At 35.5% G+C, this 15,648-nt stretch overlaps 1 protein-coding gene and 1 pseudogene across 2 annotated transcripts; both read right to left on the bottom strand.

Annotated features, from left to right (window-relative positions):
- Positions 1-1,062: 1,062 nt before the first annotated feature.
- LOC115993610 lies at positions 1,063-2,188 on the bottom strand (annotated as a pseudogene).
- An 824-nt stretch (positions 2,189-3,012) lies between these two features.
- LOC115994306 (ARM REPEAT PROTEIN INTERACTING WITH ABF2) lies at positions 3,013-14,285 on the bottom strand. Of its 2 annotated transcripts, none has more exons than XM_031118399.1 (19): positions 13,822-14,285; positions 13,547-13,704; positions 11,117-11,289; positions 10,896-11,016; positions 10,743-10,817; positions 10,540-10,634; positions 10,342-10,417; positions 9,904-10,011; positions 9,061-9,189; positions 8,878-8,946; positions 8,607-8,666; positions 8,323-8,461; positions 8,078-8,217; positions 6,662-6,725; positions 6,433-6,512; positions 5,124-5,188; positions 4,922-5,039; positions 4,696-4,820; positions 3,013-3,449 (listed from the first exon to the last, which is right to left on the bottom strand). In XM_031118399.1, exons 1-19 carry the CDS (start codon positions 14,138-14,140, stop codon positions 3,350-3,352), a joined length of 2,214 nt encoding a protein of 737 aa, XP_030974259.1. In that variant the 5' UTR covers positions 14,141-14,285; the 3' UTR covers positions 3,013-3,349. The 2 variants fall into 2 exon arrangements, with proteins under 2 accessions (XP_030974259.1, XP_030974260.1); XM_031118400.1 differs by having other exon boundaries at positions 8,338-8,461.
- Between the last annotated feature and the right edge of the window lie 1,363 nt (positions 14,286-15,648).

Here is a 15,648-nt window from a genome sequence, read left to right as displayed (position 1 = left end):
GTATTGCAAACCTAACTTATACTACATCCTAGAATTGGTATGTGGATAACCTAGTGTTAGTCTCTCTATACATCAATTCTATTACAAAAACCGTTTTTGTTTTTACATTTTACTCACAGAACATTTGAGATAGTGCTCGATTGAGCCTGCACAACACAAAAATACTTGGATGGTGTGAAAAAGTCAATAAAACTCTTGACGTTGAGAGACTTTTCTCTCTCTATGTATAACCTCAACTGGTTCATTGTATAATACATTTTTTAATACTAAAGATGTAGCCTCTCAAAAGTTTTCTATAGTGCTCTTTATCTCTCTCTCTCTCACTCCCAATCCCAACATAAATTCCAACTTGGTATTTATAGCATCCCATCCTCATTGACCTCCCTACTTGCAGCATCTTCCTCTACATGTAAGCACTCTATCAAGTCACAAATCATGCCACTCAAACGGTCAGTAGTCGATTTACACGACGCCATCAAAACATTTCCAATCTCTCACGCACCACTAGAAGATTATGCCAGTTATCCAAGTACCCCACATTCTCACACCACTAGAAGATTATGCCAGTTATCCAAGTACCCCATATTCTCACACGTGCCAACAACATTAACGTACCACATGTGCTAGCATCATGCCCAGCCATGTTAATTTTGCTCCCATTCTCTATTTATCTCTGTTCTCACTTACATTTTTAATCATGCCAAACCTGTATCTAGTACCCTAAAAGTTACATGCCAAACCATGATAATCATGCCAAACCCTTGCCTAGTTCCCTAAAAAGTTACTAACTCGTTCGTGTGCCTTGCCATTTTTAGTATTCTATTTTATAATTCACCAACTACAATATGCTATGTGTTTGTTTTAATTTTTAAATTTTTTTAACTTTAATTACTTTATAATTAAAAAAAATATTTGGTAGGTTATGATTGACAAAGCATAAAATAAAACACTCGAAATAATACATAGGATTTTTATTCTATTAGATAGTAGAGAGATTTTTTATTGATCCTTACAATTAAGAAAATTTTCTACTCTTTGAATCAATCATAAAGTTGACCGGACTTTCTAATAAGCTATTAAACTCCAAAATAAGAAGAAAAAAAATTACTTGAGCAGAAAAGAAGCCATGTGTTTAATCAAATGCTTAGCATTCTCTGACTCAAAATGCAAGATATGGAAACCGTGATCTCCATCCCCCTGCACCAACTCAACTTCTCCTTCCCAAGTACTTTTTCTCAATTCTTCATGGTAAGAAAGACCTCTATCGTATCCCTCAGCTTATCCTTCTCAGCCACAGCCACGAGCACTCGAGAACACCCAAGTCCAGCCAAGCTCAGCGCCCCTGGACTCAATGGATTATCAATACCACCAGGTGCCCTTGGATATGTAAAGTTCCAAACCAATTATGGCAAAGCCTTATCATGTCCTGCACTAGACTCTGAAGTCTGACCCTATTGGCTTTGAACCCCAAAAGAGAGGGTGGTTAAGAAATGCTCCAAAAATTTTAACACCACCATGCAAGCTCTCAACGTCAACTCTCATGGCAATATTATGCACAATGTTAGCTCCTGCACTATCACCACCGATATAAACTCAGTTAAAGTCACCATGATTCATCAACCATGGCTCCTTGTTGAGACCATTATTTAAAGAGTGGAGTGCAACCCATTGGAGTGCAGCCCAGCAATCTTCATAAGCAATGGGAAGAAGGTGCTCAGGAGCTAGCCTATACTCAAATGATACAGCAACAACTTGAGCTTGAGCAACCAAACTATTGAGGTACCGTTGATGATTGAAGGAGAAGACACACTTGAGGCAAGCCTCTGCCATGGAAGTAGACCAAGATGGGGAGTTTTGGAAGGTGGGTTTGGTTGAGACTTGGGAGGTAGAGGCGAGCAGAGATGGAGGGGTCCTGTGAGATGGTGATGTCCTTTGATCTGACTCCAGTTTCCGGGTCGTTAGGCGATGGGGGCACATAGGGAGAGCCAACTAGTCGCTCAACTGAGCCATCCTTGTACATACGGATGAATGGAAGAAACTCTTTCTCTACCTCCTTGGTGATGGAAGCCTTTTGTGAGAGAGGGAGGAAATGACCTGATGAATATGGAATGAAACAGATAGTCCTGCTGAAGGTTCTGGTTACAACTTAGGAAGGTAATGAAAGTAACGTTTTTACTTAAAGAAAGATGGCAGTAAAGTCTAGCTACCATAGGAGACTTGGTCATCTTTAGAGAAATAATAATAATAATGGATATAAGATTAAAGCATAACGCTTCTTTGACTTCTCATTATAAAAAATAAAGAATTGCTTTGAAAGTTGACGCCCTAGAAAATACCTTCGAAGTTTGTTGTTCTAATTAACCAAACCAAAAGATCAAACTTTGTTTAATTAAGAGTCGTGCCTAAAACAAACGCCGAAAACACAACACGTTTGAGGTATCCTTCAAAAAAGGCTCCTGCCTTTAATATTTTATAGCATAAGCGAAATAAACTAAAATATTGCACAAACATTCCATGGGTATAGGTTCAAGTCGATTCATCTTCACATCATAGGACGCTGTATATTGATGAAATGCATTCTTGTATGCTTCGGTTTATATATAGATGCAATTCCATTAACTAATTTCAACCAGGAAAATTGAATTATATAAATCATTGAAAACAATGAACTACTGGAGACAACAATCCCCACTTTTTCTTTTTCTTTTTGAGGGGGGAGGGGGGCAGTTGTTCATACTATATAGGAACTCAGTCATCAATTTTAAAAAATAAAACAAAAATCCTAAGGTTGTCGCAGCGTCCAATTTCAGGGGCACTAAGTTTGGGGCCCAGGATTGATCTGCTCTCAAGGTTTGACGGAATACTATTTCTTTTTTCTTTTTTTCTTTTTTTTATGGGAGACGGAATACTATTTCTAGCATTGAAGAACCTGGTAATTTCAGTGGCCCGGTTGATAATTTTTTTCCAATCAATTTCTGGATACAGAAGAAATCAGTGGTAATACCATAAAGATACTGTTCAAAGAGAAATCAAGCAACGTATTATTATTGCACAAAAAAGCATCTTTCAGGGAATGCCAAATTCACTACACTTGGGACTACACTTTGAAGTCAAATAACCATCAGTGCATGAATGACAATATGATCATGGTCATATTCCCCTCAATATCTAAGACAATGGCGTTACAGAAGAAACTCACAGCGTGATCACAAGCAACAGGACTCTGGCATCACAGAAAGATTACGAGCCTCACTACAATCAACAAATTAGAACCTTCCACCGGCTCAACAACAAGAACTACCATTTCTGTACACATTTGGTTAGAGATCAAGAATAGAAGGGCAGTAATCTACAGCCGCATGTTATGTGAATTATGCTTAGTAAGTGCTTTAGCAAAGTAATTACGGATCTCTGGTATTATACGCTGGATCAGATGAGAGTGCGAGTGCCTGCAAATTCCAGCATAAGGACAATTTGAGCAGATGACAAGAACAAATTGGAGTTTATTTTTTATGTGATGTTGGATATGAATTTTCTATCATTCTAAACAAGAAATGACATTATCAAAATTCAAAACTATGGCTTGCCAAGTGAAAATTCAGGATCCTAACTTATGTTTATCTAGAATGCGTTACAGCTCATGGGTTTCTAACAATCATGGACTTTGTCACTATTCTTGTAACAATATATAACATAACAGTTTGATTTGACTTCTTAATTGGTCTCTCTTGGTCTCATTCATACCAAATACCAAAACAAATCCTCTCTACTATCCAGCTAATATGTATCAGGATGTAACGTTAATTTTAGCCATGGGTGCCTTTCCTCCTCTTTTTCTCATTCACTATTCTAATTTCTCCCTCTTTTCTTCTTTCTAAGTGTGTGCATATGTGTGTATATATATATATATATATATATATATATATACATCCACCATATCCAATAGGATCTCATTCTAACATTGTGCAGGAAAGCATAACCATTTCAAAATTTCACCTTTACAACTATCAGCATGCCTCATCAATTTTTTTCTCGGCTGCATTGGTTACAGCAGAAGGAATACAATTTGATGTAAAGACCTCAACTAATTCCAGTGAGCAAACTAACATCACAAGAAATAACACAGCCAGAACCATGTGAAAGCATGAGAAAAGCACTCTTATAACCCCCAAGTCCCACACTTGTGTTCATTAATAAATACAAAATTCTACTTACCCACAGAAACAAAAAATTTAACCTACAATACCACCACTAGGGTGGTATAAGCCTCCAAAATCTCAAGCCTAAGCTCTGATACACCATTCTGTCACACCCCAACTCATCATTAACGTGATATTGACCACTTTGGATTGCCTGTCACAGTTTTAAAAGGCTTCATGCCAATTAGAGTCTAAGGTCTCCATATAAGGCACAGGACCTCCCCCTACCTAGGCAATGTGGGACTAGACCAGAATTTGGTTTTACCTCACCTCAACCTACTTAAGAGGTCTTCTCGCCTTTTAGGTCCCCAGAAGTATCATATTCTATCAGATTACCTCCCATAAAACTCAAGAATGGTTCTCAAAATTATTTAGAACTTTTTCCTCCGTTTTTTTATAGTAAAAGAAGCAACATTATAAATGTTAGATTCTTTCAAATTGCTAATGAATGATTTGAGAAAAGCAGGAAAAGAGACAGGTTGAAAGGAACACATACCCTGCCCTATCACTCAATTTATCAAATTGCTCCAAGATAAACAAGATGCACGTGTGCCTCAATGACATTGCATGGAAGGCTTCTGAAAGTTCGTACATGCTTGACACATTCTCCAATGATATATCCTGAGATTTATATTAGATAGTCATAAGAAATCCACTATACAATTCAAAAAGGCCTAAACTGTGCGTGCGCTTAAGTGTGTAAACCAACATTCATTGCTCACCTGTGCAATACTATACTCGCAAAGTCGCTTAAGCCCCTCCAAGAGATACTGATCAGCAGCTCTGAGGAGATCTTGTGCAATATCCAATGTAACGTCTACAGATCCAGTGTATATGAATCTGGAGAAAATGAACGGTAAGTAAATTATGAATACTCATTGTACACAGCTTTCATCAAAAAGCAAGCTACGGTATCCATTATACCTCATCATCAACTCGAAAACGTCCCATTTAATATTTGGAATCTCTATGTCCCTGGCATCCTTTTCCTGTAATATAGGTAAACAGGAATAAATTATAATATGCATATGAATAAACATACATTCACACAAGTTGAACAACTGACTTCACATGAGTTCGGTAAAGCTTTTTGAAGAAGCTGCAGTTTAAATAATTGATAAATGAAAACAGGCTATTTAAAAAAGCCAAAGAGCATTCAATCATCTGAATGTTTGGCTGACAATAGTCTGGTGCTGTTTGAGGATCAGATTACCAGAAAGGAAAACCTAATATCTAAAGGGTTTTTTTTGGGGGGGTTTTCAATCATTTGCCCCATCAGTCTCTCTCCCTCTCTTTTTCATGTTCATCTCATCTCCTTTTCAGCCACCACCCTTCTCTCCCTCACTTCTTCAACTTTCTTCTTCCTCTCACCCTACGTAAGAGCTGCCTTGAGGTAGTGGTGGTTCTGGGTTTTGATTGAGATGGCAATAGAGTGGGTCCAATGAGCTTCAGTGGCTGTGGTTTTAGGCTTCAGTTGAGATGGTGATAGATCTGTCAGGTGAGTGACCTCCAGTGCTGGTGGTTTTGGGTTTCAATTGAGATGGCAAGAGATCGAGTCTGGTAAGCTTTGATGGCAATGGTTTTGGGGAACAATGAGCTTCAGTGAAGGAGGTTTTTGTTGTGGGCTGCAGCAGATCTGGTTTATTTTATTAAACAATGAATGACGTCACAGGTAAGCTCCGAATTTTCATAAAAAATCAGGGCTATTTTTACCAAACAGGGACTAAGGATAATTTACTGCTTTGCTTTTTAAGTGCCCACTGCCCAATCAGTCTTCTTAAGTGCTCCTTAAAAATGCACCCCCTGCCATTTTAAATACGTGATTCTCATCCCCAAAGGCGCATTTCAGTTTCTTACCAAACAGATCAAAAAGATTTATTACCCCCATTTAGCAAGATTTTACCCCTAATAAGATTCCTCCTAGGGTAGCTTTCTTTTCATGGACTACTGCCTTAGGAAAGAATTTGACTACAGAAAATTTACAGAAGAGAGGCATTATTATTATCTATTAGTGCTATATTTGTAAAACGAGTGGGGAATCGGTGGATCATCTCCTTCTTCACTGTCCCATATCATATGAGTTATGGACAATGGTGTGGAGTTTGTTTGTTCTTCTATTGGTTATGCCTCAGAGGCTTTGTGATTTGTTAGCAGCTTGGCAAGGTCCCTTTGTTAGCAGCTTCTGATTTGTTAGCAGAATGATATATGATTAAACATGATGTATAAATCTTACCCGGTAACCACCATCAAACATTGCACGAAATGCATCTGAAGAAGCAAGCAGGCAGATTCTATGAGCATAAAACCGTTTACCTGTAATAGAAACAGGAAGCACACCTAAGAACTCAAAGGGGTCATTCATGCCAACAAAATTTTCATTGTGGCAAGCACATTACTTTCTCCAAAACATGTAATGCAGCTTGAAGTAGGCAAAATTATATGAAAATAAATCATTTTCAAACCTTCAACTAGAAATGTAACGTCAGATAATGTAACATTGTTTACATATTGCTCCCCTAAATAGACCTGCAGAAAAGAATTATCATCATTATAGTTATTCAAAGAAAACCCTCATGCATGAAACAAAATGCATAGAAGTTGGAGCTGCCATGACCCAGCATTCATGCAGGAGATGCACATGCACCACAGGAGTAGGCACATTTTTCTTTTTCTTTTTCTTCTTTTTTTTGACTTGCTGGAATCTCCTAAATGACACTACATACCCAAAACAGATTGTCAATCTAATTTAATAGCACATTGTCCACCATTTTAGAAACTCAGAATAAAGACAAGCAGAAGAAAACAACATACCAAAATACCAAACTTTTATTAATTTCAACCCATTTATAAAATGTTAGGCTGGAGCCTGGTAAGTCCTTAAAAAAAATCCTGTAGTGCATTCTTATAAGAATTTTACTAATATTATGATGCCAAAGGAGTACTAGCACAGCATTAAAGTCCCGAAAGCATTTTAAAGAGAGTAGTGGAATCATTGATTCAGTTAGGACATGTTTGATAGTCTGTAATAGGCACTGTAATGTAATAGTTATTCCTATGGTTTAACCATACTTTAGTTTGGTTATGTTTTTATTACAAGGAATAGTCGTTCCCTATGAATAACTATTCTTTAAAATGAGGGATAATTATTCCTCTCTAAAATGGTCGTAATAGTTATTCTTTAGTAAGTGCAATAATTTCTAAAATTAATATATTTTCAAATAAACAAACTTTTCACATTCACGAATTAAAAAAAATAATAATAAACATAAAAAAATAACTCATCTCTCTCTCAAATGTAAAAAATATTATTTTTAAAGAAATATAATTGCATGTGTAAGATATTTTTAAAGAAATATTATTTTTATTCTAATATTACAACTCAACCAAACTTTTGAATAGGCTTAGTTATTCTATTTTCAAAATCACGAGCAATTTCTCCTTTTTTTAATTCATTTTCATTTTCGTTATGGTAATGCAATGCAAGAGGTCTCAGAAATCAAGTTGTTCACATATTTTATTCCCAGTAATAAAGATTACAATTCTTGTCGTAATCCTCATTCAGTATACCAAATGTGCCCTTAGAATGAAATAATCCCTAACACTGCATTAACAATAAGCACACCCCTTAATTAGGGCTTAGTTTAGTTCTGTTGAGTTGAGATTGTAAGCAAACAACCTATTGTCCAACAATTGAAAAACCCTAAATTTAAGAGGATGCACCAATTAGATCTAACAAATCACTAACCAAACCCATAGAAATTTGCATTTATAACTTTTCTCAAACCATGTTAGCCCTATATCAAGTTTTAGCCACATAGATACAATTTGTCATATGATAGAAAGCATGAAGAAAACAAGAGTTAACAAAGGAAACCTACCTGTGGTGTTGGAGATGGGGGAGCTGCATCAACAGGAGAAAGAGCCATGGCTTTATTGGACAACCTGTATAGAGCCACAGCACCATCAAGTTGCTGCTTAGGGCTAGAAGAACTAAGAAGCCCAAGGAGCAACTCCAACCCTGCAAGAATGTGTTGTATTAGCAACTTTAGAACAGCATCAACACAATTACCAAAGGAATTTCTGTGCAAGGAAAAAACAGATTAAAATAGATGGAGGAGATTACTGAGGGTTGACATGCCATTGTTATCAATAAATATGGTTCTCTGGTCATCTGGGGAACAAAGATGGGCAAGAGCCAAAGCAACTCGTCTTTGGACAGCCTTCTCTGCTACACGCATAAGATATAACAGATGGTTCAAGACCTACATTGAGAAAATTAAGGGATTAAAATCTCGAACATATTGATCATAGATATTTATGGATGCATAAGAACAAAAAATTACAATCATGACTGGCATTGCAGAAGACAACAACAGATTGAAAGTAACAATATAAGAAGACACTAACCCGTCCATGAATCTTCTCCTCTAATCTTTTCAATGTCTTGGCTACACAATCTTTTGTTGCCTGCAAGTAAATTTATCAACTCTATTTCATTAAGATATGCCCCAGCCCCAAAAAAAAAACAGCAATATACCCAGATTCTTATAGTCATCATGATTAACAAGAAATCGTGTTATGTTCTTGTCTGCAATATGGCATCAGCAGCAAAAGAAATTTAGAGAAAACCTAATAAACACAGCTAATTTTAGTAAACTGAATAGAAGCACAAACATACTTGAACTATAAACTCTCCATCCTGCAGCTTCTGAACGCCTCCCACCCTAATAAAATCAGACACATTATCCTACAGGAGAAATGAATAAACACGATAATTATTACAATGGTTTTAAATAACATGTTGAAGCAATTCAAGGTATTGAGCCACAATAATTATAAAGATTCGTAGGTTATAACAAACCTCATTGTCTGCTAGGCCATAGAGAGCAAATGCAGCATTATGTTGCAAAGACCCATTTTTGGAATCCAGAAGCTTCAGTAATGGCACCAAACCACCATTATGAGCAATACCAGCTTGGTTGTGTGTGTCCTGAAAGTAGAGATTCTTTTCAATCCAAAAAATTCATTTAGCAATAAGAATGCAATAAGTGTTATACATGTGATATATTGCAGAAAACAAGCATTAGGCAACCATATACCAAATTAGTAGAGTCTTGCTCAGTGTCATGTGTATTTCAATTTTTTTTTTTTTTTTTAACTTCAAGACACCACAGCCTGAGAAAGACTTGAACTTATTTATGGCCATGAAAAGATTTTTTCGCTAGCATGCAGAGAACTTCAGTAGGAGGAAGAACACAATAAATAGAAAGCGATAGAAAACATAAACAAGCAAACATTCATTCTGTCATTTGATCAAAGTGGAGGGTGAGGTTGTGGATTCGAAACCCACTGGGTGCATGTGACTTACCAATTAAAATATTGAACAAATAAACAAGCAAATATTCCAATAATTTTAGAAACCTGAAGAACTTGTAACTGTAGGAGATAGTAGAATAATTTCCATATGATGATCAGTTTAAGAATGACTTCATCTGCTCAAACATATAATCTTCCAATGAAATTAAGATTTTCCCAAAACATGATGATTCACCAAATATGATCATGTAAATGCACAAATCCAAAAGTAATTTCTAGGAAAAAAAGAAATCATCCACTGCACAAATGCAATGGCCACTTATAATCAGTAAGTAGCATCTATGATTTGTGATTTAGTGAAAGTAAACAAACTTAGACAAATGATAACCTGTGCCAACCTCCCCAATGCAAAGGCTGACATTTCCCTAAGCTGAACATCAGAAGATTGAAGCATCTCAATCAAAGGTTTGACAGCACCCCTCTGTACAATGTGAACCTGCAGAATTCACACTTTTTCAATATAAAAGAGGAAGGGGGGGGGGGGGGGTATAACAAATTATAACAATTGAAACTTCATCTCAGAAGATTTAAAGGAAAAGGAAAAATAATAAGCCAAATTAATCATCATGCAAAGCTGATTCACTGCTTATTAACTAAGAAGACAGGTGACAAACATTTGGAGTTATAAACAACCATCACGACCTGAAAAAGTCATTAGCAGATCATTTGTTCTAATTTCCACAGTCTTCTTGGCAACAAAACAAAGGAGAAGCTTTTTTTACTCTAGAAATGAATAATAAAGTAAAAAGGAAAATATATTGTCCACCTTGCAATCAGAATCAGTTGCAGCAAATTGTCCAAGTAACAAGGCTGCCTCCCTTTGACTCTCAGAACACAACGAACTGTCATACAATATAAAAACTTAGAAGTTGCAAAACAAAATGACTATCTTTTTACCCTATAATTTGTTTCTGTTGAAAAAGATACCCATAAATAATGAAAAGAATTCAAGATTGCGACACACCTAAGTAATCCAATAACAGGTTGCAGAGCTCCAGCCTGAAGAACTTCTTTCTTTATGTTTGGAGATGAGTGCACCAGATTTCCGATCACACCAACCTGCAACCCATGAAAAAGATCTCAATGCTGCAGAAAATGGGAAGTGCAAACACCAAATTCCACACAACTGTAGTTTATAATATAAATTGCATCCTCAAAAGAACCTACCGCTTCATAATGTATAGCAGTATCTTCAGATCGAAGCATCAGAATGAGGGTAGGAAGTGCATTGCATTCAACAATCTGCGAAGTCATGATGCTATATGGTTTAATGATGTTCAACTTCAGATATCCAATTTTTTAATGAAAGAAAGACCTAACCTGATTCTTGTTTTCATCGTTTTTAAATGCCAGGGTTCGCAGTGCCCCAGCAGCAGCTCTTTGCACCTTTGTATCAGTGAATTCAAGCAATTCAACAAGAGGTGGAACCCCACCTTCCATCCTGTATATACATATATCCACTCCATATGGTCATAAAAAATAATAACAGTAATAAGAATGATGATGCTGAATACAAAGCTGTAGCACAAAGAGAAGCAAACCTGACACGGGTTTTGATGCTGCTATTTTCATGAGCAAGGTTGGTGATAGCATCAGCAGCTCGACGAATAACACTATTCACAGCACGAGAACTAGAACCCTCCTTGTGCCTCTTTAACAGATCCACAAGATATGACAATGCACCAGTGTCAACTATAAGCTGTTGATGCTCAGGCTGGTAACAGATAACACGAAAAATATAATTAGACTACAGGTTAACTGCCGGTTTTTTAAGGCTGAAAACACATTAGAATTCAAAAAGTCACACAAGAGCTGACAATGTGACCATCATTAAGAGAAGATCATGATATACCAAAAAACAGAAACATGGCTGAGACAACACACAACAAGGCATCATCAACTTCAATCAATACAAATGGCAAAATGTAACCCACCCAAGGGAGAGCATCTACCCCACCAAAACAGCACAATAAGTTCAGTAACGTAGTTTCTCACTGAACAGCACACTTTTGACATTTTCTACAGTCATTATTCATAAATGCTTCATGTGCCAATAAAGCTAAACTGAAATAAACCCAGTGTTAATACTGAAAACAGTTGCCATTGACAAATAACCAACAGTCTCCTACAGTGGATAGAAAATGCTTAAATCACACTTAGTTAATTCAAAAAACAAAACACCCAAAAAAAAATCCAAGAATTTTATCAGGTCTGAAAACTACTTAGAGAGGCACCATAAAGAACAATTAAACACTTGAATCACAGCATCATTTTTACTGATAAGAATATATCAGGTCCGAAAACGTACAGCATAAACCATGAGAGAGAGAGTTTTTTAAAGCACCTGGTCTTATAAACTTCAAGAAAACCACAAAAGGGATATATGGGCTTCCTTCCATACAGATTTTACAAAGTGGCTATTTCAGTTTAGCTGTAACAAGGGTACAAAGTTTTGGCTAGACAACCTGCTACCTTCTCTTTTCAGTGACTTTGAACACTTGCATATCAATTAATTAGATTTTTGTTTCTATTTTATTAAGGTTACTGCTAATGATTGGTGTTCTCTTTCTTTTCTCCACCATGACTTTGGGGCCTTGAAGGTTCCGTCTTGTTTGTTAATAGCAATTATAACAAAAAATAAAACATAGTGCAACTTTTCTTTCGTTTTTATTCTACTTTCTTTTTTTCCTTTTCAAATAGGAGTGATCACAAACTAAAATATCTAATGAGATATACATAAATTCCAAAAAAAAGGAGTACAAATCAACATTGAAAACCAACATATTTGGACACATCATAGATTGATTATCATGTTTAAACGAATATTACACAAAGTATAGCTAAATCTTTGTTTACTAATAAATTAAGAAAATGCTTTGACATCTAATAAAGTTGAATGGAAGTTTCAGAAGTGCAGTTGAACCTTTCCATTTTGGGCCTCAGTACAGTGGTACTCTTGCAGTGTTTGCTAATTCGCTCTCTTTTGCATGTCATTCTTTGGTTACAAATCTTTAGGCTATCTTGCGTTTTGTATTGATTATGAAGTATCTACTACAATAAAATCTTTTACTTGTCAAAAAAATACGAACAAAAGTTGGAGCAACCACCGAAAGTAATGTCTTAGGATCACCAGCAAAAATTTCTACCATGCAGTGTGCCAGTGACCTCCATTTGAAAAATGCAGCATTCAAGATTTAGAACATATTCTTTTATATAAAGAAATACCTTAATGAAACTAAATGCAAACACTTCCCAGGGAATTTCCAAACAATGCCCCTTTCTATATTTGAACTGTCACAAATGCTTGCCACTTTTAAGACTCTTGCTCCATTAAATTTGTCTTCCATGTATCCTTTCATATCATTCTTACAAAATTCGAACATCAAAAATCCTACTTATGGCTTAAAAAAGTAGCTAGCACGTGCAAGCTATGAAGTAAGAAGAGCCACACTAACGAACCGATTTAAGCAACAACAACAACAACCATGCCTAGTCCCAAAATTTTCGGGTTGGCCATGGATCCTCAACAGACTAGTCAGGCTCAGTCACACGTATTCTTTTCCATCACACACCAACACATTATTTGTAGTGGAACCATTCATAATAGTCACTAAATTAATTTACCCTAGCTGTCAACCTACCCTAACTAACTGATTTATTGCTATAATAAATTTCCAACAATCATTCATTATATTCTTCATCTGTTAGTAACTATACAGTAATATTAGTTGCTTAAACACTAAAATTTTCAACCTTCACAGCAAGCAATTAGCAACAACTTCAATTCACACCAAATTGTATAAATCGACACGAAATCAAGAGCGTATATACTTAAATTAAACGAAATTAAGTAACTGAAATTTTTCAATCTTCACAACAAGCAATTAGCAACAACTTCAATTCACACCAAACCAACATAATTGACCTAATTAAACAAAAATTAAGTAAAATCAAAGAAAAAACCAAGTTACCTTCACAGCAAGAAGCCCTAGCGCAAAAGCACTTCCTTTCTCGACTTCATGCTCGTAAGGCTTCGAACTCCGCTCACCTTCACTACAAGCCGGCGCTTGTAGATGCTTCACCAAAGCCGGTACTGCGCCGCCTTCAACAATCACGTTAACCACTTCCTCTGCACCACACACACACAAAATCCAAAAATCTCCATAAATTCCAAAAATTCAAAGCAAAAGAAACTGTTTCTACTCCTGAAGAAGATCAGAGAGAGTGAGATCGGGGGGAAAATTACCGTTTTTGGCGAGTTCGGCGAGGACGTGAGTGGCGCGTTTGGCGGCGGAGCGATCGGGCTCTCTCCAAGAGAAAGAGGAGTTGAGGACAGTGACCTGAGCAGCGACCTCGCAGAGTAGAGCTTGCTTGGCGTCGCCGGAGGGAGGGCCGGAGATCTCTCCTCCGACGCCTCCGCCGCCGCCGCCTCGCTCATCTTCTTCCTCTTCTTCGATGATTTCATCTTCTACTTCCAGTTTACGCTTTTGCCCCTTCCTCTCCGGGAAGTTGTGATCTTGATGATGATGATGTCTTAGATGATGAGGATGATTATCCTCCTCCATGCACTCTTTAACAAATAGGAGATGAAAAATTGCTCTCTCTCTCTCTCTCTCTCACAGAGGCACAGCACAGGTTTCGCTAAAGCATTAAAGCGAGAGCGAGAGGCTGATCCCAAATGGAAAGAAAAAAAAAAAAAAAAAGAGATTTGAATAGGCAGACGCAGTTTCTCAACTAAAAAAAAAAAAAACCAGGAACACGCACACAGAGATTGGAGGGTATTTTCGGAATTTATGGACTAAGAAGAAGTAAGAACGCCTAGCTCTTTTATTTTAATTATTTTCGAAAATCCCGAGAGTGTTTTGGACATGTTGCAAACTATAATTTTCAATTTTTAAATAATATCATACGTGTTTTCATATATTTTATCACCTATATATATTTTTACACATATTTTTAAATAATAATTTTTAATTTTTAAGTATATATACCAAATATTCCTTCTAATTTAACAATTTATTGTTGATTTATTTTTATATTTATATTGACCTTTTATGTTTAAAAATTTGTTAAAGTTCTTATCTAAATCAGTATAGAAATTCTCTAACTTATTACCTGATAATTCATAAAACCATCAAATTTTTCTTAACTTAAATTAGTTTAGAAACCATCCAACTTATTACATGATAATTTATAAAACCATCAAATTTCTATAAACCATTTTGACTCAGTGAATGTTCATTTTTAAACTGTAAAATGAAAATTTTGAAATATAGAAAGATAAACAAAAAAACTAAGTCAAACATGAATAAGGTTCAAATTAGTTCAGAAATTCTCTAAATTTATACCTGGTAATTTATAAAACCATCAAATTTCTCTAAACCTAAATCAATTTAATTCTCTAACTTATTACATGATAATTTATAAACCATTTTGACCCGATGAATGTTTATTTTCAAATTGCCAAAATAAAATTTTTTAAATATAGAAAGACAAAAAAAAAAAAAAAAAAAAAAAAAAAAAAAAACACAATCAAACATGAATAAGGTTCAGATTAAAACTTTGATACATAAAGGTTCAAATCAGTTTAGAAACTCTCTAACTTATTACCTAATAATTTATAAAACTATCAAATTTCTTTAAACCTAAATTAGTTTAACTCTCTAACTTATTAGATGATGATTTATAAAACCATCAAATTTCTTTAAATCTAAATCAGTTTAACTCTCTATCTTATTAGATGATGATTTATAAAACCATCAAATTTCTCTAAACCATTTTGACCCGATAAATGTTCATTTTCAAACTATCAAAATGAAAATTTTGAAATATAGAAAGATAAACAAAAAACTAAGAGAAGTGTTACGTCCACAATATTTTTACAACAAATCATAGGTGGTTAGTTGTTATTGGTTCAAATTTAAATTTAGCACTGAGATTACTTTTTTAACCCAACAATAACAATCAGTAACAACCTGCCACTTAATATTTATTATAAAAATATTGTGAACATATTATTTCTCAAAAACTAAATCAAGCATGAATAAGGTTCAAATTAAAAACTTCGATACAT

The sequence above is a fragment of the Quercus lobata genome, chromosome 6, assembly GCF_001633185.2.
Source record: "Quercus lobata isolate SW786 chromosome 6, ValleyOak3.0 Primary Assembly, whole genome shotgun sequence".
Lineage (NCBI taxonomy): Eukaryota > Viridiplantae > Streptophyta > Magnoliopsida > Fagales > Fagaceae > Quercus > Quercus lobata.
The sequence above is the reverse complement of the archived record's forward strand: the minus strand, read 5'-3'. Positions and strand labels throughout refer to the sequence as shown.